This window comes from Neovison vison, chromosome 4, assembly GCF_020171115.1.
Source record: "Neovison vison isolate M4711 chromosome 4, ASM_NN_V1, whole genome shotgun sequence".
In the NCBI taxonomy this organism is placed as follows: Eukaryota; Metazoa; Chordata; class Mammalia; order Carnivora; family Mustelidae; genus Neogale; species Neogale vison.
This window is the reverse complement of record NC_058094.1, coordinates 144,772,978-144,799,335: the sequence shown is the minus strand read 5'-3', so window position 1 is coordinate 144,799,335 and position 26,358 is coordinate 144,772,978. Positions and strand designations below refer to the sequence as shown.

At 37.1% G+C, this 26,358-nt stretch overlaps 1 protein-coding gene across 3 annotated transcripts in view; it reads right to left on the bottom strand.

Annotated features, from left to right (window-relative positions):
* RELN (reelin) overlaps positions 1-26,358 on the bottom strand; it is a 511,932-nt gene that overhangs the window by 351,329 nt on the left and 134,245 nt on the right. For all 3 annotated transcript variants that reach the window (XM_044245854.1, XM_044245853.1, XM_044245852.1), the window contains exon 3: positions 24,836-24,971. In XM_044245854.1, coding sequence (XP_044101789.1) covers positions 24,836-24,971 — 136 coding nt within the window. The remainder of the gene's footprint in view (positions 1-24,835; positions 24,972-26,358) is intronic.

Here is a 26,358-nt window from a genome sequence, read left to right as displayed (position 1 = left end):
TATAGAGGGCACAGATTGCATAGAGCACTGGGTGGGGTGAAAAAAATAATGAATACTGTTATGCTGAAAATAAATAAATTTAATTAAAAAAAAAAGAAATTCCTTAATCTCCATTAAAAAAAAAAAAGCAGGTGGGTGGATGTCTTTAAGATGTAATTTTCCTCAGATTTATTAATTTTTAAAGATTTTTAATTTCTTTTATTTTTTAAAGATTTTATTATTTGTTGGAGAGAGAGAGACTGCAAAAGAGCACAGGGGCCCACAAGCAGGGGGAGCAGCAGAGGAAGAGAGAGAAGCAGGCTCTTCGCTGAGCAGGGTCTGACACTTAACTGACTGAGCCACCCAGGCTCCACAAATTTAAAGTCAAGTCATGAGTTCAGCTTGATGCGTCAAGGGAAAAGTAAGTTATCTGTGAAATGTTAAATGTATGAGCATATTTACTATAACCTTAGTAAACATTTGATTTACCAATGATTTATACTTCTTGTTCAAATACTGTTATTGTAACCGTTTTATACCTAAAAATAGAACTTACTTGTGAGTTAGCATTATGGATTGTGGGAAGTCATTCTTGGGAACCAGCAAAGGGGCAACTAATGTACGACAACAGTAACAACTTTATAGTCCCTTTGTAAGTCAAATGTTTAAAACCAAAGATTTTTTTTTTTTTTTTTTTTTTAATTGATTTTTTTTTTTTTTATTTTTTTTTTTTTTTCCAATTTATTTATTTTCAGAAAAACAGTATTCATTATTTTTTCACCACACCCAGTGCTCCATGCAAGCTGTGCCCTCTATAATACCCACCACCTGGTACCCCAACCTCCCACCCCCCCCGCCACTTCAAACCCCTCAGATTGTTTTTCAGAGTCCATAGTCTCTCATGGTTCATCTCCCCTTCCAATTTACCCAAAAGCACATACCCTCCCCAATGTCCATAACCCTACCCCCCTTCTCCCAACCCCCCTCCCCCCAGCAACCCACAGTTTGTTTCGTGAGATTAAGAGTCACTTATGGTTTCTCTCCCTCCCTATCCCATCTTGTTTCATGGATTCTTCTCCTACCCACTTAAGCCCCCATGTTGCATCACCACTCCCTCATATCAGGGAGATCATATGATAGTTGTCTTTCTCCGCTTGACTTATTTCGCTAAGCATGATACGCTCTAGTTCCATCCATGTTGTCGCAAATGGCAAGATTTCGTTTCTTTTGATGGCTGCATAGTATTCCATTGTGTATATATACCACATCTTCTTGATCCATTCATCTGTTGATGGACATCTAGGTTCTTTCCATAGTTTGGCTATTGTGGACATTGCTGCTATAAACATTCGGGTGCACGTGCCCCTTTGGATCACTACGTTTGTATCTTTAGGGTAAATTCCCAGTAGTGCAATTGCTGGGTCATAGGGCAGTTCTATTTTCAACATTTTGAGGAACCTCCATGCTGTTTTCCAGAGTGGTTGCACCAGCTTGCATTCCCACCAACAGTGTAGGAGGGTTCCCCTTTCTCCGCATCCTCGCCAGCATCTGTCATTTCCTGACTTGTTGATTTTAGCCATTCTGACTGGTGTGAGGTGATATCTCATTGTGGTTTTGATTTGTATTTCCCTGATGCCGAGTGATATGGAGCACTTTTTCATGTGTCTGTTGGCCATCTGGATGTCTTCTTTGCAGAAACGTCTGTTCATGTCCTCTGCCCATTTCTTGATTGGATTATTTGTTCTTTGGGTGTTGAGTTTGTTAAGTTCTTTATAGATTTTGGACACTAGTCCTTTATCTGATATGTCGTTTGCAAATATCTTCTCCCATTCTGTCAGTTGTCTTTTGATTTTGTTAACTGTTTCCTTTGCTGTGCAAAAGCTTTTGATTTTGATGAAATCCCAGAAGTTCATTTTTGCCCTTGCTTCCCTTGCCTTTGGCGATGTTCCTAGGAAGATGTTGCTGCGGCTGAGGTCGAAGAGGTTGCTGCCTGTGTTCTCCTCAAGGATTTTGATGGATTCCTTTCTCACATTGAGGTCCTTAATCCATTTTGAATCTATTTTTGTGTGTGGTGTAAGGAAATGGTCCAATTTCATTTTTCTGCACGTAAAACCAAAGATTTTTTGATTGGCACTCTCAAGTGTGTTAGTTTGAAAATCTCCATGAGAAAACAGTATTTTTTCTTTTTCTTTCTTTCTTTTTTTTTTTAAACAAATACTAATTATCGAAGGCCATGCTCATCTCCAGCACTGTGGTACTAAAAAGCTCTGTGTAAATGGATTTTTAAAAAAAAAAATGTATTTCAAAGATACCGGATATTTAAATCCCCTAGTTAAATCTTCCATAAAAAAATTTATTTTTAAATTTAGTCATGTATAATATCCTGTAAGTTGAACTGTTATACATCAATTTCTCTAAAATAGAAAAAAAAAAGGTACTTGTGTGTGCTTTAGATTTTATCTTCATTTTCTCAATGAAGAATTAGCAAAAAGAGGATAGAGTTTTCAAGACTGGTATCACTGCATTAAAAATTTTATGTAAGTAACATTTTAATTTACATAAAAATATAAAAAGATCATATGCAGGAACTTCCAAAAGAAAAACTGATTTATAATGGTACTCCAAGAGCCTTCTTTCTCTGGCAACACATACACACACATACACTCTCTTTCCAAGGTCTTTCCTTCAGGATAGATATAATACAGATTCTATGCAAAAATAATTTTATCTAAGGGCACCTGCGTGGTACAATAACTTAAGTGTCTGACCTTGGTTTCGGTTTAGGTCATGATCTCAGGGTCATAAATAAGATCAAGTCCCGCATCAGACTCCACATGGAGTCTCCTTCCCCCTCTGTTCCTCCCTTTTCTGCTCCCTCCCTCACTTGCACACACACACACTCTCTCTCTCTCAAATAAATAAGTGAATAAATAAATAAATAAATAAAATCATTAACAAAGAATTAAATAATTTTATCTAACATTACAACCACTACCTCATAGGCTATTCCCTGTGTTCCTGTAAGACATTCATTTTTCACTTTCTAGTAGCCACTGACTGAGAGGCTTCCCAGAATCTGGAGGATCTTGAAATCCACAATAGCACTGTCTGAAGCTGAAGACACAGGCCATCAAAGCTCCTTGAATCTCCCTCTTGGAATAGAACTGACAACTCACAGACCATGATTTTGTAATAACAGCTCAAATTATTGTTCCTAGCTCGTATTTCTTCAAATCTATCTACACGTTGATACACATTTTGCCACTCTTCTTCTCACTCATGTTTACAGTATCACCCTCAAATTTATTCATATCAAGCTAGCATTTCACTCTCTGGAAGAGTCTAGCGTGACCCATAAACTGGAAAATTTCAATGTGAATTCTCACTTCGAGGTGATTTATGAATCAACAGGTCTCGGAGACCCGTGGCAAACAGATATTCAAAGCAGCAGGCCAAGGTTCTAAATATGTGGCCAGGCCCTTTCTATGTGAGGTAATGCCCTCTTTTTAATATAGCAGAATCAGAGATGAAGGTGAGAAAGACTTCCACCCAGCTGAAAAGGACTTTAAAGATTCCTCCACATCGTTGAAATTGTCCATATTAAACATGCTCACATTTGTCTATATAATAAACCAGAATTTCTAAGATTTGGCCTGTAAGATTTCCTTTGGGAAAAGCTTAAAGACACTTGGATTAAGAATTTACTTTTCCAGGAAAGACTAAATTGAGTTTGGAAGAAAGGGTAGTAATGACAATGCTAGGATGAAATAGCATTAATAAATAGAAAAATGTAGATGTTGTCACTTGTGACCATCTTAAAGGCTCTACTCTGGGCCTATAATCATTAAATAATTAGAACATTAGAGATTGAATATTTATATAATATAATAAAGTCAATTCTTATTTACTAGTGGAATTTACAGTCTCTATGGGAATGTCACATTCAAATTATATAACTAAAACAAAGTTTTTTTTGTCTTTTGTTTTTTTATAATTTACTTTTTAAAAATTATTTATTTTTTAAATTTCTTTTCAGTGTTCCAGAATTCACTGTTTATGCCCCACACCCAGTGCTCCATGCAATATGTGCCCTCCACAACACCCACCACCTGGCTCACCCAACCTCTCCCACTCCTGTCCAAAACACTCTTAGTTCCTCAGAGTCCACAGTCTCTCATGGTTTGTCTCCTCCTCCACTTTCCCTCAACTCCAACAACAAAGATTTTTTAAAAATATAAACATTAGACTAAGAGGTTCACTCTCTGCTGACTAGTTAGCTACAATGCCCTGTGCTCCAGGGAGCTTTGGAAAGCGAACACAATGTGTTTTCAACTGAATTAGTTTGCCTTATAAAACAGATCTTTAAAAAGCATTTATTAAAATTTAACAATGGAACAGAAAATGTTGCAAAGTGAGAGAGAGTTTCCTTCTTTTTGTTCAAGTTTTTATGTTAATTCCAGTTAATTAATATCATAACTAATATCAAAAATATCAAAACTAATATCATGTAATATTAGTTTTGGGTGTAGAATTTAGTGATTCATCACTTATATACAACACCCAGTGCTTATCACAAGTGCCCTCCTTAATTCCAATCACCTATTTAGCGTGTCCCTCCACCCACTGCCCCTCCAGCAACCCTCCATGTGTTCTCTATGGTTAAGAGTCTATTTTCTGGTTGGCTTCTCTCTTTTTTTTCCTCCTATGTTCATCTGTTTTGTTTCTTAAATTCCACATCTGAGTGAAATCACATGGTATTTGCCTTTCTCTGACTTATTTCCTAATACAAGAGCATAATATGAAAGACAGTTTTTTAAAAAAAATGTTTTATTTATTTATTTGAGAGATAGTGAGCAAGAGAGCAAGTACAGAGGGAGAGTGAGAAGAAGTAGACTCCCCACTGAGCAGAGAGCCCGATGTGGGGCCTGATCACAGGACCCTGAGATCATGACCAGAGCCGAAGGCAGATGCTTAACCAACTGAGTCACTGAGGCACCCCAAGATAAAGTTTTCTTAGTTAAAGTGATGACTAGGTATTAGAGCAATGATAAGGATACTGGCATTTCTCTTAACTTCTGAATAATTATCAAACATTATTATAAAAAACTATCACTGTTAAAAGTTGAAAGGTTAACTACCATTAGTCTTGTGATCCTGGTCTTAGCACAAAACTCATATTATAGTTTTATTTTAATCGGGTTGACTTAGTAGCTTAGGGTTTCCTTTTAATCAGGTAAACTTCATAGTTAACTTTGGCTTTTGCATGAAAGCACATACTCTCATAATTAGGCATGTGCAAAGAGCATTAGTCACAAGACAGCTCATTAGAAAGCTGCTAAAACAGTGAACACTGGAAACAAGCAAAATGTCATAAATAAGGCATTGGTTAAATACAGTACAGTACAGCCATATAATAGAATACTCTCTAGATGATGATTTAAGCAGATGGATGTTTATTAGAAAACATTTAAAATATACTGTTCGGTTTTAAAACAAAGCTAGATCATAAAATGGAATGCATGGTAAAGTCCCAAGTAGTAAAAATAAAATTGAACACATACATACATCTTAAGAAATATACCCCAAAGTACTTGCTATTCTTATTTCTGGGAAAAGGAACACGTGTGTGTGTACAAAGGAGCAAGTGTTGGTGTGAAGGTGGGTGTGGACACACATAGGTATTCACTTAGCTGTAGTTTTAAACATTTTCTTCAATAAATATTACTTCCCAACCTGAAGATAAAATGAATTTAAACATTTAAAAGGAAATAGTATTCACTGTCAAGTTTAAACGTGAAGAACAGTCTGTTTGTAGCATACATTTGTCTACTGTCATTCTTTTAAATTCTAAGTCCAAATAAAGGGCTTTTGTGTTCTGACCCAAACATGAAATACAGAAAGCCAAAAAAATTTAACTTGACATTTTTACTAAAAAACAAACTCAGAAGAGAGAATGTCTAAAAAAAGAGTTGGCAGGGGGGAAAATATATATTATTTGTTTGTTTATTTATATATATATATACACACACACACACACACACACACATTTTCCAAACAACCTTGGCATTAGAAAATAAGGTTTTTTTAAATATCCGATTTGGAGTTGCCAAAGTGTACTATACAGAACTGAAATCATAGAATAAATACTCCTTGAGAGAAAATTCTGATTCCCTTTGATCTTTAAAGAAGTCATGTTGTTATGCTCCAAATAAACCATTTAGAAATCTCCCCCTGCTGTTGATTTGTATGGGAATTCAGATTTCACAACATATTTGAGATCCATTATATTAAATAAAGAAACCTGCGTTTTAGTAGAAAACTATAAATTCAAAAGTTAGGAGTTGTTTTCCTTGAACAGATGATAGTAGTTATTTATACTCAGAGTTTCTTCTAAGAGGCTTTTATTTTTCCTAAAGCCCATAAATATTGTTTTAATGTATAATAGCCAAGATCTTTAAATGGAGACAAACACTAAACACCTTCTATTTATAAGTTCTGGTGATATGTAGATAACACAGTTTCAATTCTTCATCTACCATCTAACTATACAATATGGAAACCTCTGTAGAGCTATCCTTTAGAACATACATATAAAAATTTCTCCAATGTGGTATTTATTATAAATCAGAAGGTCTTAAAAATACCAAAAATTTCCAAAAACCAAATATTTAATTGTAATATTTTAGAATTAAATGTTACCATTTCAAATGCCTGAAGATATATCTACTTAGAATTCTTTATCAAAATATATTAATAACATTTCATTTTAACATCAGAAAATAACAAAAGTCATAGTTGCCATAATACTTGAAAGACTTGATGTTTTCACCTAATATGATTGTAGGTACATTTTTCTGTTCCATCTTGCCCTCCCCCACAGGAAATGATTCCATGCCAAATCCCTTAAATTCCTCTTTTGAAGTTTAAAATTAATTCCCATGGTTGCTCTTCTATAATCCCCCATCTTTTAAAAATGCAAAATATGCTTATACTTTTTGAGAAATCAGATGAAATCCCAAATATCCTATATGAGTGTGTGCTATGCTTTTAAAAAGAAAGCCCACATGCTCATTCTCAAAAGCTATTCATCAAGGAGTCTAATTCTGTAATTAATAGGAACAAGGTAACAATTTGCTTGAAGTGTCCACTCATAATGTTAAATCAATGTTAAATTATAAAGACCTTCCATGGAAATACATAAGACACACACACTGATTCTAAATGAAATTCATTATGAGCAGCTCTATCAGACTGAATAGCAAATGAATTCTTAATAATGAGGCACTTGATGTGTTATCCAGAACTGGGGTTGACAAGAAAGCCACTTAGCTTCACTTTCTAATAATATTACAGCAAGTAACTGATACAATGCATATATTTTTCAATTTGGAAGGAAAACTTGAAAGAAAATTATGTCTTACCAAACCTTTTTAATACTGCCTGTTACCTTCACAGACTTGTCGAAGGTTCTGCTCTCTTTTATAAGCTCATCTTGCCCTCACCATTGGAAGTCCGTAACAACAGATGCTGGAATAATTAAAAACCTATCACTATAGACTCTTCCATCACATCACAGACTAGGAAAATGAAGGCAGTTTATGGGTGTCCTTGTCTCACTTTATCCACCCCTTCGTGGTTGATGTGTAGGCTTTAATGTGCATCTTTGCACCTCTCCTCCAGCAGGAAGCCTGTCTCTGGGGATCACTTGCAGAAAATAGGACATTGAGTCCATAATTAAAGTAATCTCTTTCCAGGCAGATGCTGCAGTTGGCTCTGTTATCACATATTACAAAAGGCATCTTGAGGGTTATAAAATGTGCAGCAAATAGCTTTGGAGATGAGAAACAGCAATTTTTCATCTAATTTTGATCCACAGACATGTAAGCACTGTATTGCTACTTTTTGGTTTCAAGCCAAATAACTATTATGGTGCTAAGATGAGCCGGGCAGTAACCAAAATTAAAGAATACTTTAGCTTTTATCCTCAAAGTGAGAAAAGCTCTTTTGTAACCATCTTTGCACTTAGCAAATAAGGATGCCATCTCAAATCTGGGCATTAATGCCTGCAGGCGGATTTAGAAGAAAGGCTTATGTAGCTTAGCTTTACAGCCTTACTTTCAATATATTTGCTTAAGTTAAAACCAGAGGTTGATTAAGGGACCTACCTTCTTGGCTCCTTTGCAACCACAGCAAACATTTTTAATTAGAAGCATTTTTACTGTTTATCATTTGTATAATATTTTTGGACATTGCTCTTTTGAAATATATGTCAGCCCAGATAACTAATACGCTCATATTATTCCTAATCCCTTCTCTAAATACTAATAGTGGGAACAAATGGAGGACATTTGACAAACACAGGTCCAGCTTAGGACTTGTCAATGTGGGTAACCAAACCTGACCTCGATATTGAGAAGTGCTAAAATGGAGATGGAAATAATTTTAATATTTATTCCTCAGTGCTAAACAAGACAACATTTGAATATGCAGTGATGTAATGTTAAAAAGTTTATCTTAAAATTCCAGAAAATACATAGTTTAAATTTATTTCCTCAAAGAGTAATTGTTAAAAAAATTTTTAACAGCCAAGTTTTACATGAACTTGGGCCTTTCAATGAAAAAAATACTATTGATAATATTAACCTTTATATTTTATGTTAGCATAACTAACACTCAAAAACAGGAGACATCCTATTTGGCTTAATTAACAACAGAAATATTGTATTGTAGCACATTTAAGATGTCAGAATTATTATTTAGAAGAATTTATATATCACTTGAATTTTAGAGAAAAATTAATTGCAAATCAGAATTTTAAGTTATTGAAAAAGTTTTGTTAAATAACAAAATTGTTATTTCCAGAATGCCTAAAATGTTATAATATAAACCCAACTGTCATCAGTGCAATAATTGGAGGTTTAAATAGCAGAGTATAAATCCAGTTCTCTAATACAGCCTTCTGATACCTTTGTGCATTCTTGCAATTTTTCATTTATGCATGCATGCATTCACTCATCCATTCAAGATATAATTTTTAAAGAATTTTTGTCCAAACAATTGTATAATACTATTGCATTTGAAATACTAGAAAATATGTACTCAATATGTATCTTGTCACTTCAAAGGCAGTTTTCGATTTTGCATTTTTCTTTCAGTTTTATCTATATTTAAGTCATTTTGTCCCTATGGAAATTACCCCTAATATTTATCTCTAATATTACTACATTTTATTTATTTTGTCTGGAATTAATATAGTGATACCAATTTCTTTTTGTTAGAATTTGTCTGGTATATCTTTTCCTATCTCTTTACTTTCAATGTTTTTGTGCCATTATGTTTAGGTTTGTCTCTGGAAAGCAGTACCTTGCTAGATTTTTAAAACTGGATTTTGAAAGTCAATGTGTGTTAACTGGTGAATTTAATCTGTTCGTATTTATTGTAAATATATATACATTGACCCTTGAGCAGCATGGGTTTGAACTGTGCAGGTCCACTTATAGGCAGATTTTTTTTTTTAAATACAATAGAGTACTGTAAATGTTTTTTTTTGTCTTCCCTATGGTTTTCTTACTGACATTTCCTATTCTCTGGCTTACTTTATTTTAAAAGTATAGTACATCATGAAAAGAAGGGTCATCTGTACCCCAATGTTTATAGCAACAATGGCCACGGTCGCCAAACTATGGAAAGAACCAAGATGTCCTTCAATGGATGAATGGATAAGGAAAATGTGTTTCATATACACTATGGAGTATTATGCCTCCATCAGAAAGGATGAATACCCAATTTTGTAGCAACATGGATGGGACTGGAAGAGATTATGCTGAGTGAAATAAGTCAAGCAGAGAGAGTCAATTATCATATGGTTTCACTTATTTGTGGAGCATAACAAATAGCATGGAAGACAAGGGGTGTTAGAGAGGAGAAGGGAGTTGGGGGAAATTGGAAGGGGAGGTAAATCATGAGAGACTATGGACTCTGAAAAACAATCTGAGGGGTTTGAAGTGGGGGGGGTGGGAGGTTGGGGTATCAGGTGGTGGGTATTATAGAGGGCATGGAGTGCATGGAGCACTGGGTGTGATGAAAAAATAATGAATACTGTTATGCTGAAAATAAATAAATTAATAAAAAAATAAAGTATAGTACTTAATACATACAACATGCAAAATATGTGTTAATCAACTGTTATCAGTAAGGCTATGTTAAGTTCTATGTTATCAGTAAGGCTTCTGATCAACAATAGTTAAATTCTGGGGGAATCAAAAGTTACAGGCAGGGCACCTGGGTGGCTCAGTGGGTTAAGCCACTGCCTTCGGCTCAGGTCGTGATCTCAGGGTCCTGGGATCGAGTCCCGCATCGGGCTCTCTGCTCGGCAGGGAGCCTGCTTCCTCCTCTCTCTCTCTCTCTCTGCCTGCCTCTATGCCTGCTTGTGATCTCTCTCTGTCAAATAAATAAATAAAAATCTTAAAAAAAAAAAAAAGTTACAGGCAGATTTTCAACCATGCAGGTGGTTGGTACCCATAAGCCCTCTGTTGTTTGAGGGTCAACTATATACTTATTTATCTTACATTTTAAACTTCTATGCTTCTGAAGTTAACTTTTTTTCCTTTCTTTGGAGGGATCAAGTTTTCTTTCATCTTTTCCCCAATTCTTCCCCTGTTTTGGAAGTTATATTTTGATTTCATTTCTATAGATTTATGTTTTTAACTGCATCTACAGCTTTCTTCCAGAATAATTTGAAGACCTTAGAAAATTTTAATACTGACTTCTTCCTCCAACTCACACACTCATGTTGCTCAGTATCTTAGTTATTCTTTGCCTTTAAATTCTATCTGAAAATAGTTATTGGTGTATGTTTTATATATAAATTTATTTACATATCCAAAGCTTATTTGGAATTTCTAAAATGCTTGCTAATTATTTTTAATTAACACAATTTCTCACATCACAACATAATTTCTTACATCCTACACCTTTCTTCTGTTTTCTTCTTAAATCACATCTTTTAAAAACTTGCTTTAAAATCGTCTGTTTCTGTGTGTGATAAAAATATCAAGCTTCTTTTTTTTTAACGTCTTTAGTTTTTCATGCTTAACTGATAATTTATCTAGGTACAGAATTCTAGGATGACAATGCATTTCCTTCACGACTTGGAAGATACTGTCCCATTGTCTCCTGGCATCTCTTGCTACTGATGAAAAAGCCACCACCAGACTAAAATGTCAGGAAACCTATCTTCTGTCTTTGGTGGTCTTTGAGATTTTCTCTTTGATACTCTGAAGGTTCACCATGATATGATTCAATACTAACTTTATTTAGTATTGAATAAACTTTATTAAATAAAGTTTATATTACTTAGATAGAAAAGACTGACATCTTCCTTAGTTCTAGAAAATTCTCCACCATGATCTCTTCAAATAGGCCTGTCCTCATTCTTTCTATTCTTTCCTTCTAAAGCTTCCATTAGATGTTACTTTCTTAACTTGATGTTCTATAACAGGTTAATAAGGTAAAGTCAAGTCAGACTCCTCACACAGAGAGTTTTAGTTTCTCATAAGTGACTTACTTTACCAAAAGTCTCGGTCAGATGATAAGCTTTGCTGTTCTCCCAGGCAGAGATGGATGATACTTTAAGGCTCCAGGCTTCATGCAGTGGGCCCAGTGCCAGCTCCGTCTCCTTTCCTTTCTCCTTCTGTCTTTGAAGAGGTTCTCAGTGATGGCTCCATATCCCACTTAGGTTAAAACTCCAGCCCTATGACCTAAATCTAAGTTTAAAATACTTGTAGACCTCCCATATTTTCTGCTCTCACTTCCTGATCCAGTCTCCATACCTCTCCTTTCTGCTGGTACCTCATGTCTTCACTTTCTTTCAAATCCATTTTATATGTATTTTAAATGTGTACTCATTTATCTAAAGTTTCTACGTGATTTTAATAGAAAGAGTTTCTGCCATGAGAGCTCAGTCTTCCATGATGCCAGGACTCCTCACAAACATAATTTTAATATGCATGAAATAGTAGAAATGCATTTTTTAAATGTTTTTGTCACTTAATCCTCCAAATATCTCTCAAGTTGCTACACTTATCTTTACAATGACCATTTTAGCAGTGACACAGAGTGGTAATAGAGGATGGAAGCCAAAAGAACATGTTTTCGATGAAAACAGACCTATTTCTGTGAGCTGTTCAAGCTCATTCTTCAGTAACAGTGGTTCTAGGAAAGTACAGGAACTGAATAGGTTGCCTGGTGTACAGGTGCTCACTAAGTGGAAATTGCGATTTTTACTACTGCCATCATCATCATTATCATCATCACCATCAAATGGTATTCCAAATTTTATTATTATTTTTTTTTAAGATTTTATTTATTTATTTGACAGAGAGAGATCACAAGTAGGCAGAGAGGCAGGCAGAGAGAGAGGAAGGGAAGCAGGCTCCCTGCTGAGCAGAGAGCCCGATGCGGGACTCGATCCCAGGACCCTGAGATCATGACCTGAACCGAAGGCAGCGGCTTAACCCACTGAGCCACCCAGGTGCCCCTATTATTGTTTATTTTCATATTAATGATTAGCATTCTAGACAAGCTCATTTTAAATCTTAGGTTCATGGTGGTAAATTGTCACGGGGTAAAGGCATATTTGAGAAGGTCCTGAACTTAAAACACTGTGGCAGGAGATAGCAGGGACAGGCCCAAGGGTGGGGGCAGAGAGAAGGACAGTGTCTTAGCCCAGAGCAGCCAAAGAGTGGTACTAAACCCTGAGCATTGTATGAGAAGGTAACCAGAGGGGATCCCTACTTGTCACACTTGGCCTATATAAAGTTAAGGTCCCCAGAAATCTCTGCCTTAGCAAACAGAATTAAAATGAACAGTTAGGTAGGGACACCTGGGTGGTTCAGTCAGTTGAGCATCTGCCTTTGGCTTGGGTCATGATCCCAGGGTCCTTGGATCAAGTCCTGCATTGGGCTCCTTGCTCAGCAGGGAGCATGCTTCTCCCTCTGCCTGCCGCTCCCTCCACTTGCACTCACTTTCTCTCTCTCTCTCTGACAAATAAATAAAATCTTAAACAAAAAATGAACAGTTAGATAACCAGCTTTCTACAGAATTTTCCCTGCTTGGCCAGGTAAGCAGTTACGATGTTTTTAAGTTCACAGGGCTGTTGCAAAACCTTAGCTTTACTTCACTTCTTCTATATGTTCTTTGAAGTACATGGTTACATTCTACAAATGTTAAGGTAACAGAGGAGAAAGTAATTCATTAGATTTTCTCAAGGCTGCACATTAGAATTTTCTGTAATGATGGACATATGTGTTCTGGATCTGTGCTATCCACTGTAACAGTCACTAGACACACATGACTCCTGAGAACTTGAAGTGTGACTAATGCAACTAAGGACTGAACTTTTTATCGTATTTGACTTAAAATATAAATAGACACATGTGCCTTATAGCTACAGTATTAGAAAGTATAGTTCTTTTTTTTTCCAATTTATTTATTTTCAGAAAAACAGTATTCATTATTTTTTCACCACACCCAGTGCTCCATGCAAGCCGTGCCCTCTATAATACCCACCACCTGGTACCCCAACCTCCCACCCCCCCGCCACTTCAAACCCCTCAGATTGTTTTTCAGAGTCCATAGTCTCTCATGGTCCACCTCCCCTTCCAATTTACCCAAAAGCACATACCCTCCCCAATGTCCATAATCCTACCCCCCTTCTCCCAAACCCCCTCCCCCCAGCAACCCACAGTTTGTTTCATGAGATTAAGAGTCACTTATGGTTTGTCTCCCTCCCTATCCCATCTTGTTTCATGGGTTCTTCTCCTACCCACTTAAGCCCCCATGTTGCATCACCACTTCCTCATATCAGGGAGATCGTACGATAGTTGTCTTTCTCCGCTTGACTTATTTCGCTAAGCATGATATGCTCTAGTTCCATCCATGTTGTCGCAAATGGCAAGATTTCATTTCTTTTGATGGCTGCATAGTATAGTTCTAAACAAATTTTAGAACATATATGTTTGTGTATATATGTATATATGTGAATATACATATATTCTGCATGTAAATATATACATAAATATAAACACAACTACATACCATGGAGATATGGAGGTTTGGTTCCAGACCATGGCAACAAAGCAAATATCACAATAAAATGAGCCAATGAATTTTTTGGTTTTCCAGTGCCTATAAATGTTTATTTACATTATAGTGTGGTCTATTATGTGTGCAATAGCATCACGTCTTTAAAAAGGTACATACCTTAATTTAAAAATACTTTATTGCCAAAAAATGCTAACCATCATCTGAGCTCTCAGCGAGTCATGATTACTGACCACGGATCACCATAACAAATACGAAAATAATGAAAAAGTTTGAAATATTATAAGAATTATCAAAATATGACAGACACAAAGTGAGCAATGCTATTGGAAAATTGACACTGGCAGACTTGTCTGATGTATGGTTGCCACAAACCTTCAGTTTATAAAAATCGCAGCATCTGTTAATTGCACTAAAGTGATGCACAATATAGAGAGATATGTCCGTATATATCCAAGTAAGTCACAGTGGACAAGATAAGTTCTTCAAAAAATTCTTATCTGGAAGAAGCAATTGAAATTCTACTACACAAAAATCATGACGTAGTAGTCAGAGATTTTACCAAAAAAAAAAAAAAAAGGTAAATAAAATCTTGCTGCTAGTATATATTACCCAGTCACTGTATTGGCAAACCATGGAGTTGTTTCTGTCATGAGAAAAATTTATTCACCTGGTTCCCAGACATCCTTGTCATCACTATTTTTGACTGCGTAGGCAATTTGAAAAAAAAAATAATTTCACATGCAAGGCCTTTAAAACTGGTTTTACCAATTCTACTAATGAGGAAATAACCCAAATTTCTGCCCATATCTCATTTAGGAAATTTCTATTAGATATAGAGAGCTGCTAAGAATTGTAATACATAAAGCTTTTAGATTTACCAGCTTTGGTCTTTTTTGCTTTCATAAATGTTCCATGTGATTTCAAGTAATAAGAGCCAAGTGGAGTAGTAATCCCATCTAAACCACAAGGCCTTGTAATAAAGAACATCTTGAGGATTTCAAAACTCAGTCCATTTACTTAAGCACCCCTCACAAGTTATGATTCCACTACGCGTGGGGAAGGGAAGAATGAAAGGATGGGTTTGCCGTAAGCTTGTTTGGTTTTTGCTTCTAGACTTAACATTAGGAAAAACCGGTATTTCTACCAAAAAGAAAAAACAAGCTGAGATTTACCAAAAAGAACAAATTCACTAATTACAGCTATTTGTTGTGGGACAGACTTCCACAAATAGAGGTCCGTCTTTGGACCCTAGTTAAACACAGCTCACTAGTGAAACAGAAAAATTTTCTCACTATAAAGCAGTTCTACTTCTCAGATGGTCTTATGATTCTGATGCAAAGAAAATGGTCCTATAAAACTCCAGTAAATTGCCCTAAATCACCAGTAATGTTCACACTGTGGTTTCTTGGAAGAAGCAGGTGATAGGAAGGGAGAAGACAGATAATACAAAGGGATTAGTTTTTCCTTTTGAGTATCTGTTAAATTTTTGAAAATATGTGTATAACTAATATAAAAAATTTCTTTAGACCTTACTGGAGGTTAATGGACATGTTCTATCTCAACATTTTATCATACTCCCTAATATTACAACTTAAATTCTCAGGAAGCATCTTGACCTCATTTGCCAAAATGTTGATAAATAAGAACACACATTAGACCCTGAACTTGGACTCTGTCCTTGTCAAAGCCTAATTGGTTATTTAACTTTGATGAAAAACAGGGGCTTACAGGGAGTGGGAACCATCAGGGTCCCAGCCATTCACTTTTAAGGGTAGATAATACTTTTTTTCATCCTGTCATTCAAAGATACATTTTTGAGCAGCACCGAAATAACTGTCTCGGGTTGGGAAATCTCTGTTTAAAAAAGAAAACTAGACCATCAAGGAAAAAATAAGAGACTTGTGAGTTAAGAGACAGATAAAATTCCTCCTATGGAAAAAAGCATATCTGGTTTTATCGAACAGTGTGGATACAATCATGTTAGCCTTCCATGAGAAGTGATTTATTTTTGCAGTAAGCTACATAAACCTAGAAAGCAAAATAACATTTGTATGACTCAACTGTTGGCAGCCTTATCTGTAGGTATGAATGCACTCCCAATAAATGCACCCATGGGAGCATCCCTGATCTCATTTCAAATGTTTAAATAACAAGGCAAATACATCTGTGATGCTTCCTTCTGATGGATGGAAATAAATGGGCAACCTTACTATCTTTCCTGAGGAATCCTCCAGACACAGTGGAATGGCTCTCATCAAAAATTAAAGATACACTCAAGGCAGCACTTCAAATCTGTGCATTGGTATGATTTCCAGCCTGCCTGGTATTCAGAAACTGCTGTTGTCTTCCATTTTTTAAATGATTTTTTTGTCTTCTTGTTTAGTATACTTTTAAAAAATTAGTTTTCTAGGAGAATCTTCCCTTAAAATGTCAAATGTTCAAATACAGTCCACTTGTGTACCTCTTCGCTGGCTCGAGTTTATTCTTTGAATTTTAAAGAAGAACGTCTTTAAATAGAACGTCACTTGCTTCAATTCAGTTCTTGGTTTTCAGGGATTTGACTTACGGCTAAATTGTCACTAATTTGGGCATGAATCTGATCTTTCCTGCTCCATTTTAACTCTAAATATTATGTTAGCATCTCTGTCCAAGCAATTAAACCTAAATCTATTAGTGATAAATTTTGTCTTTAATACACACATTCCCTCCCTAATGGAATCCCTTTGTGATAAGGGATAGGATATAATCAGCATCCAAAGAATGAACTGGCATCACACCATATCAAGATCAAAGCCATGTCTGACATATAAATCTAATATGTTCAGCACATTTCAGAAATTTAAATAGGTGCCTCATATATTTGTAAAAGAGCCTAATACACTGCATTTTTTAAATTTTTTAAGTTTTAGTTATTTAAGTAATCTCTACACATAATATGGAGCTCAAACTCATGAACCCAAGATCAAAAGTCACATACTCTCTTGACTGAGCCAGCCAGGTGCCCCTACAGTGTTTTAATCATAGTAAATGCTCACAGATATTCCTTTTTTCCCCTTCATGGCCTCATTGACTTACCCAGATTTTAGTTTTCAGTCTCTGATTTGTCATCAGTTTCCCTGTGTTTGCTCACATTATGTTACTTTTTTGGAAGACTTCAAAACTTTCAGTAAATATTTTGGCACTAAAAATTTTTAAATAAATAAATAGGCGCCTCTTGACATTTGAATGAGTTAGATAACACCAAGAGATAGATCTCAAAATGAGGATAGGAAACCCACATTGGTCGATTAAAAAATCTGAGAGATGCTGATACCAACTACCAACTCCATATAATTTTCACTGTATCACTACTGTGGATGTATTACCATAATAAAATAGAGAAGAGATCATTTCAGAAGCAACTGCAGTGAAGAGGAAAAACCACCTGCTTGAAACTGGACTACCTTCGAATCCAGGCTGTCTCAACCATTAGGTGAGTGGTATTAGGCAAATTATTTAACATGTCTCTACTTCAATTTCCTCATCACCAAACTGAGATAAGAACAACGCCTACTTGGGTGCCTGGGTGGCTCAGTCAGTTAGCATCTGCTGTTGGCTCAGGTCGTGATCTCAGGTCCTGGACTTGAGTCCTGAATTGGGCTCCTCACTCAGCGGAGAGTCTGCTTCTCTCTCTGCCCCTCCCCGCTGCTCCTGCTCTCTCTCTCTCTCTCTCAAAAACATAAATAAATAAAACCTTAAAAAAAAAAAAAAAGAAGAGTACCTACTTCATGGAATTTCTACAAGAAGGACATAGAGTAAAAGGTATAAACTACTCAGAACAATGGCCAGCACATTTTCAAAAATATTAATGTTACCGTTATTATTTTACAACCTCTTTTCCCTGGCAGTTTCTCACTAAATTTTCAAATTAGAGGACTGGAAGATGTCTTTCCTTCCTTTGTTCCCTTTTCCCCTTGCCCTGTCCTTATCTTTTTGCCTCTTCCCTCCTCCACCCCCTTCCCCTTCCTTCCTCTTTTCTCTCGGCACCCTCTCCTTGCCCTTAGGATTTGGTGGGGGGTGGGTAGTACATCCAAGAAATTTGGATAGTTAAATGTCTCTTTAAACTCAAGGCTTACTAGTCACTCAAGACTAGTCAAATATAAAAATAAAGACAAACCACACTGATGTAAGATCTGAATACTAAGCAGTTCTCTGAGTAAAATTATCACTTAAAACATAAAGGATATCTGGAGTACCTGGGTGTCTCAGCTGATTAAGCATCCAGCTCTTGATTTCATTTCAGGTCATGATCTCAGGGTTCTGGGATCAAACCCCCACATCAGGCTCCACACTGAGTGTGGAGTCTGCCTCTCTCCATCTGCTCACTCTATCAGTCTCTTTCTCTCTAATAAATAAATAAATCTTTTTTAAAAATATAAATGAAAGGTGTCATAAAAGTACAGATAAAATAAATTTAGTTACTGATCCATTTAGTACATCTGTACCAGTGTAGCCAGCAACTTTATCCTCAAGACATCCTCTCTTCAATGTCTCTTATTCGATTACTTTTTTAAAAATTAATTTTATTTTCAGCATAACAGTATTCATTATTTTTCACCACACCCAGTGCTCCATGCAATCCGTGCCCTCTATAATACCCACCACCTGGTACCCCAACCTCCCACCCACCCCCGGCACTTCAAACCCCGCAGATTATTTTTCAGAGTCCATAGTCTCTCATGATTCACCTCTCCTTCCAATTTCCCCCAACTCCCTTCTCCTCCCTAACTCCCCATGTCCTCCATGCTATTTGTTATGCTCCACAAATAAGTGAAACCATATGATAATTGACTCTCTCTGCTTGACTTATAGCATAATCTCCTCCAGTCCCGTCCATGTTGCTACAAAAGTTGGGTATTCATCCTTTCTGATGGAGGCATAATACTCCATAGTGTATATGGACCACATTTTCCTTATCCATTTGTCCGTTGAAGGGCATCTTGGTTCCTTCCATAGTTTGGCGACTGTGGCCATTGCTGCTATAAACATTGGGGGACAGATGGCCCTTCTTTTCACGACATCTGTATCTTTGGGGTAAATACCCAGGAGTGCAACTACAGGGTCATAGGGAAGTTCTATTTTTAATTTCTTGAGGAATCTCCACACTGTTCTCCAAAGAGGCTACACCAACTTGCATTCCCACCAACAGTGTAAGAGGGTTCCCCTTTCTCCACATCCCCTCCAACACATGTTGTTTCCTGTCTTGTTAATTTTGGCCATTCTAACTGGTGTAAGGTGATATCTCAATGTGGTTTCAATTTGAATCTCCCTGAGGGCTAGTGATGATGAACATTTTTTCATGTGTCTGTTAGCCATTTGTATGTCTTCATTGGAGAAGTGTCTGTTCATGTCTTCTGCCCATTTTTTGATATGATTGCCTGTTTTGTGTGTGTTGAGTTTGAGGAGTTCATTATAGATTCTGGATATCAACCTTTTGTCTGTACTGTCATTTGCAAATATCTTCTCCCATTCCGTGGGTTGCCTCTTTCTTTTTTTGACTGTTTCCTTTGCTGTGCAGAAGCTTCTGATTTTGATGAATGTCTATACTGCCTAGAGTAATCTATACTTTAAATGCCATTCCGATCAAAATTCCACCGGTATTCTTCAAAGAGCTGGAGCAAATAATCCAAAAATTTGTATGGAATCAGAAGAGACCCCGAATTGCTAAGGAAATGTTGAAAAACAAAAATAAAACTGGTGGCATCACGTTACCTGATTTCAAGCTTTATTACAAAGCTGTGATCACCAAGACAGCATGGTACTGGCATAAAAACAGACACATAGACCAGTGGAACAGAGTAGAGAGCCCAGATATGGACCCTCAACTCTATGGTCAATTAATCTTCAACAAAACAGGAAAAAATATACAGTGGAAAAAAGACAGTCTCTTCAATAAATGGTGCTGGGAAAACTGGACAGCTATATGTAGAAGAATGAAACTCGACCATTCTCTTACACCGTACACAAAGATAAACTCAAAATGGATAAAAGACATCAATGTGAGACAGGAATCCATCAGAGTCCTAGAGGAGAACATAGGCAGTAATCTCTTCGATATCAGCCACAGGAACTTCTTTCAAGATATGTCTCCAAAGGCAAAGGAAACAAAAGCGAAAATAAACTTTTGGGACTTCATCAAAATCAAAAGCTTCTGCACAGCAAAGGATACTTGATTACTTCTAACAAGAAAGGCTGTAAACAGATGGCCCAAATGACTATGTGGCTAAGTGGTTTATCAGTAAAACCTGATTTACTCAGTGAGTATGCCACTTACTCTTCTATAGGAAAAGCACACACAGCACTTTATATAATTTTCTTAGACTTGAGTTCAAATGTTCCATAATTCTTTTTTTTTTAAACATTAATTTTTTGACAGAGAGAGAGAGAGAGACTGAGAGAGAGAGAGAGACAGCGAGAAAGGAAACACAATCAGAGGGAGTATGAGAGGGAGAAGGAGGCTTCCTGCCAAGCAGGGAGCCCAATGCGGGACTGGATCCCAGAACCATGGGAACATGACCTGAGCTGAAGGCAGTTACTTAACAACTGAGCCACCCAGGTGCCCCTGTTCCATACTCTTACTATGTTTTGTTTTGTTTTTTCTTTTTTAAAGAATTTTAAATAGAAAACTGGGTTTTAAAATCACAGAGTGTGCATCACACATTTGCTGTACTAACATTAGATTATAAAACTGGGTGCAGTGGCAATTTAGTTGCCAGCTGTAGAGAGACCAGATACATGGTAAATGATCAGTATCCATTGCTTGGTTTTCTTCATGTCCAAGATGCCATCACAGTTGTTAAGACCTTAAAAGATAAAATTAGGACTGGCAATTATAATTATAAGATGGCATCAAAGGTAAGATACAACTCTACTTCAGAGTTCCCAAAATGTAAAAAATCTGTATCTGGAGATCAATGAAATATGATACTGTTATTAGCCATTAAGAAATACTTACTGAGGGCCTTCTATTGTCCATAGTTTTAGCATTGGGAACTGTTAGGTATATAAAAATACTATACATAGCCTCTGACCTTGGAGGATTTAAAGTGCAGTTAAGGGGTGCCTGGCTATCTCAGTCAGTTAAGTATCCAACTCTTGATTTCAGTGCAAGTCTTGATCTCAGGAGCATGAGATGGAGCCTGCTTAGGATTCTCTCTCTCCCTCTCCCTCTACCCCTCCTCCTTTCCCTCTAAAAAAAAAAAGAAAAAAAAATGACAGCTTTAATTTTGGGGATTAGTCCGAAAAGAGAGAATCAGGGCATATTTACATTCAAATGGTACAGATTCTGTGTTATTTTATTTTTGTTTAATACTCAGAGTTACTGTTGAACATTAACACTCTCCGTCAGGTACTGCTGGGCATATACTAATTACAGATACTAACTCTTATACAGAGTTCCACTGAACACATCATAAATACTGGAGAAAGAAACAAAGCAAAAATTTAAGACTTGGGTCAGAAAATTTTAAATAAATTGCTTTAGTGTTCCTGGACTCTCTCACAAACTAATTAGGGGAAGAGGTCAACAAAAGCATCCTGCCCACATGGGAAGCAGCTACTCTATGTAACATTCAATACAGTCATGGCTTACAATAAGGAAGAATTGACTGCTTATTAAGAATGCTAAGGGACGCCTCGGTGGCTCAGCAAGTTAAGCACCTGCCTTTGGCTCAGGTCATGATCTCGGAGTCCTGAGATCAAGCCTTCTTAGGGCTCCCTGTTCAACAGGAGTCTGCTTCTCATCCCCCTCACCTCTCGTTCTCTCTCTCAAACAGATAAAGTCTTTTTCTTTTCAAAAAATGCTAAAAAGTGCAAACTGCATCATCAAAATTTTATTGGGAAATATGAGTGAGGGCATATGAACTTCTTTGCAGTTGGTAAATATTATTTCTGACCAAACAGCATTTTTCTAAGAAAACATTGCTTGGGTTAAGACTTAAAAAACCTAAGTTGGGGCGCCTGGGTGGCTCAGTGGGTTGAGCCGCTGCCTTCGGCTCGGGTCGTGATCTCGGGGTCCTGGGATCGAGTCCTGCATCGGGCTCTCTGCTCAGCGGGGAGCCTGCTTCCCTCTCTCTCTCTGCCTGCCTCTCCATCTACTTGTGATTTCTCTCTATCAAATAAATAAATAAATAAATCTTAAAAATAGATTATTTAAAAAAAAAAAAAAACCTAAGTTATGGGGTGCCTGGGTGGATCAGTTGGTTAAGTGTCTGACTCTTAATTTTGGCTCAGGTCATCATCTCAGCGTCCTGAGACTGAGAATAATGTTGGGATCTGTGCTCAGCAGTGTGTCTGCTTCTCTCCCTCTCCCTCTGCCTCTGCCCCTCCCTCTGCTCAGGTACGTATGCACTCTCTCTCTCTCTCTCTCTAAAATAAATTAATAAATCTTTAAAAAAAATACCCAAGTTATTTCTCAGGAGAAAACAGAGTTTGGGACCCTGGGAACAGTGAGGCCCAAAGACAACAAGTATCATTTTAAACAAAAACTATATCTACTTGGAATTAGGCAGTTGTATGCTGCTGATACAGATTTACTTTATGTTCTAGTTTTTTAAAAAGTAATTCTTGTCTTAAATGAAGAAGTAACACGGGCAAGGATTTAAATTACCTTTCCGGTGCCAACATGAATAAGATAGAGCATGCCAAAAGCAAGAATCAGAGATCAGTATTAAACTAAAGGAAAAGACAACACTGAACATCATTTAATTCAAGGGTCATCTTCTATGATATCTATGTATGAGGTGTTGTACCAACTGTGGGGAGAATCACAAAGACATAAAAACATATCCCTGTCCAATCTGATCTAATAGAAAAGGCAAGAAATTAACTCAAGTAAGTACACAGTAAAATATAATCAGCATTACAACAGAGTTACAAGAAAAGTGATCGTACACATCACTTCTGTTGTTGATATCTTGGAAAGCTTGATAGAAGAGTTGGCATTTTATTATTATTTTTTAAAGATTTTATTTATTTGTCAGAGAGAGAGAGAGAGCATGCACAAGCAGGCAGAGGCAGAGAGAGAAGCAGGCTTCCCGTCGAGCAAGGGCCTTGACCCCAGAACCCTGGGATCATGACTTGAGCCAAAGACAGCGGCTTAACTGACTGAGCCACCCAGGCATCCCAAGAGTTGGCATTTTAAACAGGCCTTAAAAAATGTGTAGGACTTTAATAACTGGAGTTGGGGGGAAAAAGCATTTTGGGCTAAGGGGAAAGCATGGAAAAAGAGAAAGTCATGGAATGTTTAAGGAGTTGTGGAATGTCCTGCAATTTGTGTCCGATCAGGATGAGCACACAAGAGATAAAACAGAAGATACACATCAGGAATGGGAAGACTCTTCAAACCCAAGCCAAGAGGCTGGTCCTCAGAAAGGAGGTTTAAGGGTCCAGGTTTCAAGTAATCAAGGTTATGCCTTAGGAAGACTAGCTAGATGACAATGTCCAGGATGGACCGGAGGAGAAACAGGCTGGAAGAGAAGAGATCACTTAGGAAGCTACCATAATCATCCTAGCAAAAGGTACTACTGGAAAGAAAAGGTTCAAGTATGAAAACTTTCTGAAGAAGAAATGATAGGATTAAATGTCAATCAGCTGGATAGGACTGATCTGATGTCGGCAGCTTGGGTAACCCAGAGGATAGGCAGAGAGTCTACAATCGGTGATGGGGGAGCCATAGGAGCCCTTAACCCTGAACTGTATGGTAATAAAGGGGAAGGACGGGTAGTAGTAAATTTTAGAGTATGCAGGCTTTATGGGATGTTGTTGTCTGAGCAGAAGGTTCAGAACAGAAAACCATTCAAGATTGCTTCCAGCTCTCTTTTGCCTGATTGCCCACAGAACAACTGTTTCAGAACTGCCTTTGGCCTTATTCCTTTGGCCTACTCCTCCATGATATAAATATTGAGTGAGTGTGTACTGAGTGCCAAGGACTGTTCTAGACAGTTGGGGCTAATCAGTTAACCAAACAGAAAATAAAATTCTTGTTTTCAAGGAACTTGCATTTCCATTGGAAGAGACAGACAAAAATTACAGATAATTAAATGAACAAAGTATATTATGTTAAAAGTCAAAAATGGGATTACAAAGAGAAAAGACTAAGAAGTATGAGGAGTAGAGATTCTGGGGCAGGGGTAGGGGTAGAGATTACATTGAGAGATGGAGCAAGTCACAGCCTTTGCTTCCCAGCCCAGTTATTATCAGAGGGTACTGTTGGGACATCATTTACCACATTCCCCAGCTTCGTCTTTAATGAAAGGTCATTAAGCTTCCATAGACTCCCTGACTTTTCACCACTATCCCTCACCTAACTGATCAAATTCCTCTGTCGGCATTAATGGCCAGAGAGCCGAAAGCTAAATTTGTGATCTTCTTCCAAAACATAGATGGAGCCTCATGGCATTTTTTGTATTTGTTTCCATCTTACTTTCCAAACATTCCTTTTCCTACTGCGTTGATTTCATCACATACTTTTACTCCTATTCTGTATTTTTGTCAGTTAAAATCCAATTTAAATCTCCTGAAGTATAAAGAAATATGCAAAACTAAACTGTTCAAGTTATTTGTTTTTTATGATCTGGACCTCTTTTTCACACCCAAATTAGTGGTTTTAATTAAGGTCAAACCTGTTAATACACTTAAATGCGTAGCCTGTATGTCATCCAGTGAGAGGTCTATCTGCCTTCCCTACTGGTCAGACAGTTTGGTTACTTACATGAAATTCACACAGCCGGTGCCAGCAGGTGGAGCGATCCAGACGAAGCTGAGGTTGGTTGTGGGCAGATGACTCACATGGGAGGCCACCACACTGCACATAAACTGGTTACCAAACTGGTGGTCAGACATGATCCCTAAGAGACAGAAAGGAAGAGAAGCTGTCATAAAAACAACAAAACAAGCTCTTTCTTATCATGGCATGAACAATATTTTCTGGACATTTTTCTTGTATGCTAAGATTCATCATGTTGTTTGGCTGCTCTGTAAGTTATGTAATTTTCCGTGTCCTGTTGTTAGAAGGATTTTAATAATTTAAAACATTTTTGTTATGGGGTAATCTACTAGTTTCATTGCTCTCATAGTTGCTCGGCTTTGATTTTCTTGATTGGTCTCTGTCCGTCAACAAAGACCACCAGGGCCATACCTACCGTATAACAAGGGTGGACTTAGTGGAAGTGTTTACAGCAAACAAGACTAAATTATATTGGGAACTGGGAAGTATCTCAGTAAGAGGATCTTAGCAAAGGCTTGTTAAACTCTTTGGGCTTAAGGTAGGTCATTTTATTTTATTTTATTTTATTTTTTTAAAGATTTTATTTATTTATTTGACAGACAGAGATCACAAGTAGGCAGAGAGGCAGACAGAGAGAGAGAGGAGGAAGCAGGCTCCCTGCTGAGCAGAGAGCCCCATGTGGGACTCGATCCCAGGACCCTGAGATCATGACCTGAGCCGAAGGCAGCGGCTTAACCCACTGGGCCACCCAGGCGCCCCAAGGTAGGTCATTTTAGACAGTAGGGGGATCAAGTTGTCCTGGGAATTTCCTGATTTTAGTACTGAAATTCCTGCATCCTGGGACCACCTAATCTTGCTGGGGAGGTTATAGGGATACGTGATTTTGCTTCTGGATTTGGTGCCATCAGAAAGTGGGGGCAATTTTATCACGGAGTGCCTTATTAATCTGTAGATGGGAGACATGAAAAGTGACACAGCCTAAAGTTGTGACTGATAAAATTCAAGTCAGCATGGAGAGGGGGATGGTCATTTTTGTGATTTGCACCATGTTCTTGATTTTGTTTGTGTGCAGGTTTGATTACAAAGTGGTCTTGGTTTTGGCTCAAGCCATCAGTTTAAGGTGGCCCTGTCTGATGGATCTGTAAAACCGTTTACATTCCATGTGAGAATACCACAGCCCAGCTGTGAGGGCCAGGTCAGCTCCCAGCTGAGCTATCTGGAAATGTTTTTTTTTTTTTTTTTGGAGATGCTTTTTTTTTTTTTTTTTAAGAAGATGATTCTCTTAGTTGACATCTGATATAAAATATTTATTTATTATTATTTTTTTTTCTTTTTAAATTAGCATTTTTGTTTTCCTTGGGTAAATGAAATTCCAGTACCCAATAGTAGAATTACTGGATCATATGGTATTTCTAGTTTTAATTTTTTTATAAGTATATAATATATTTTTATCCCCAGGGGTACAGGTCTGTGAATTACCAGGTTTACACACTTCACAGCACTCACCA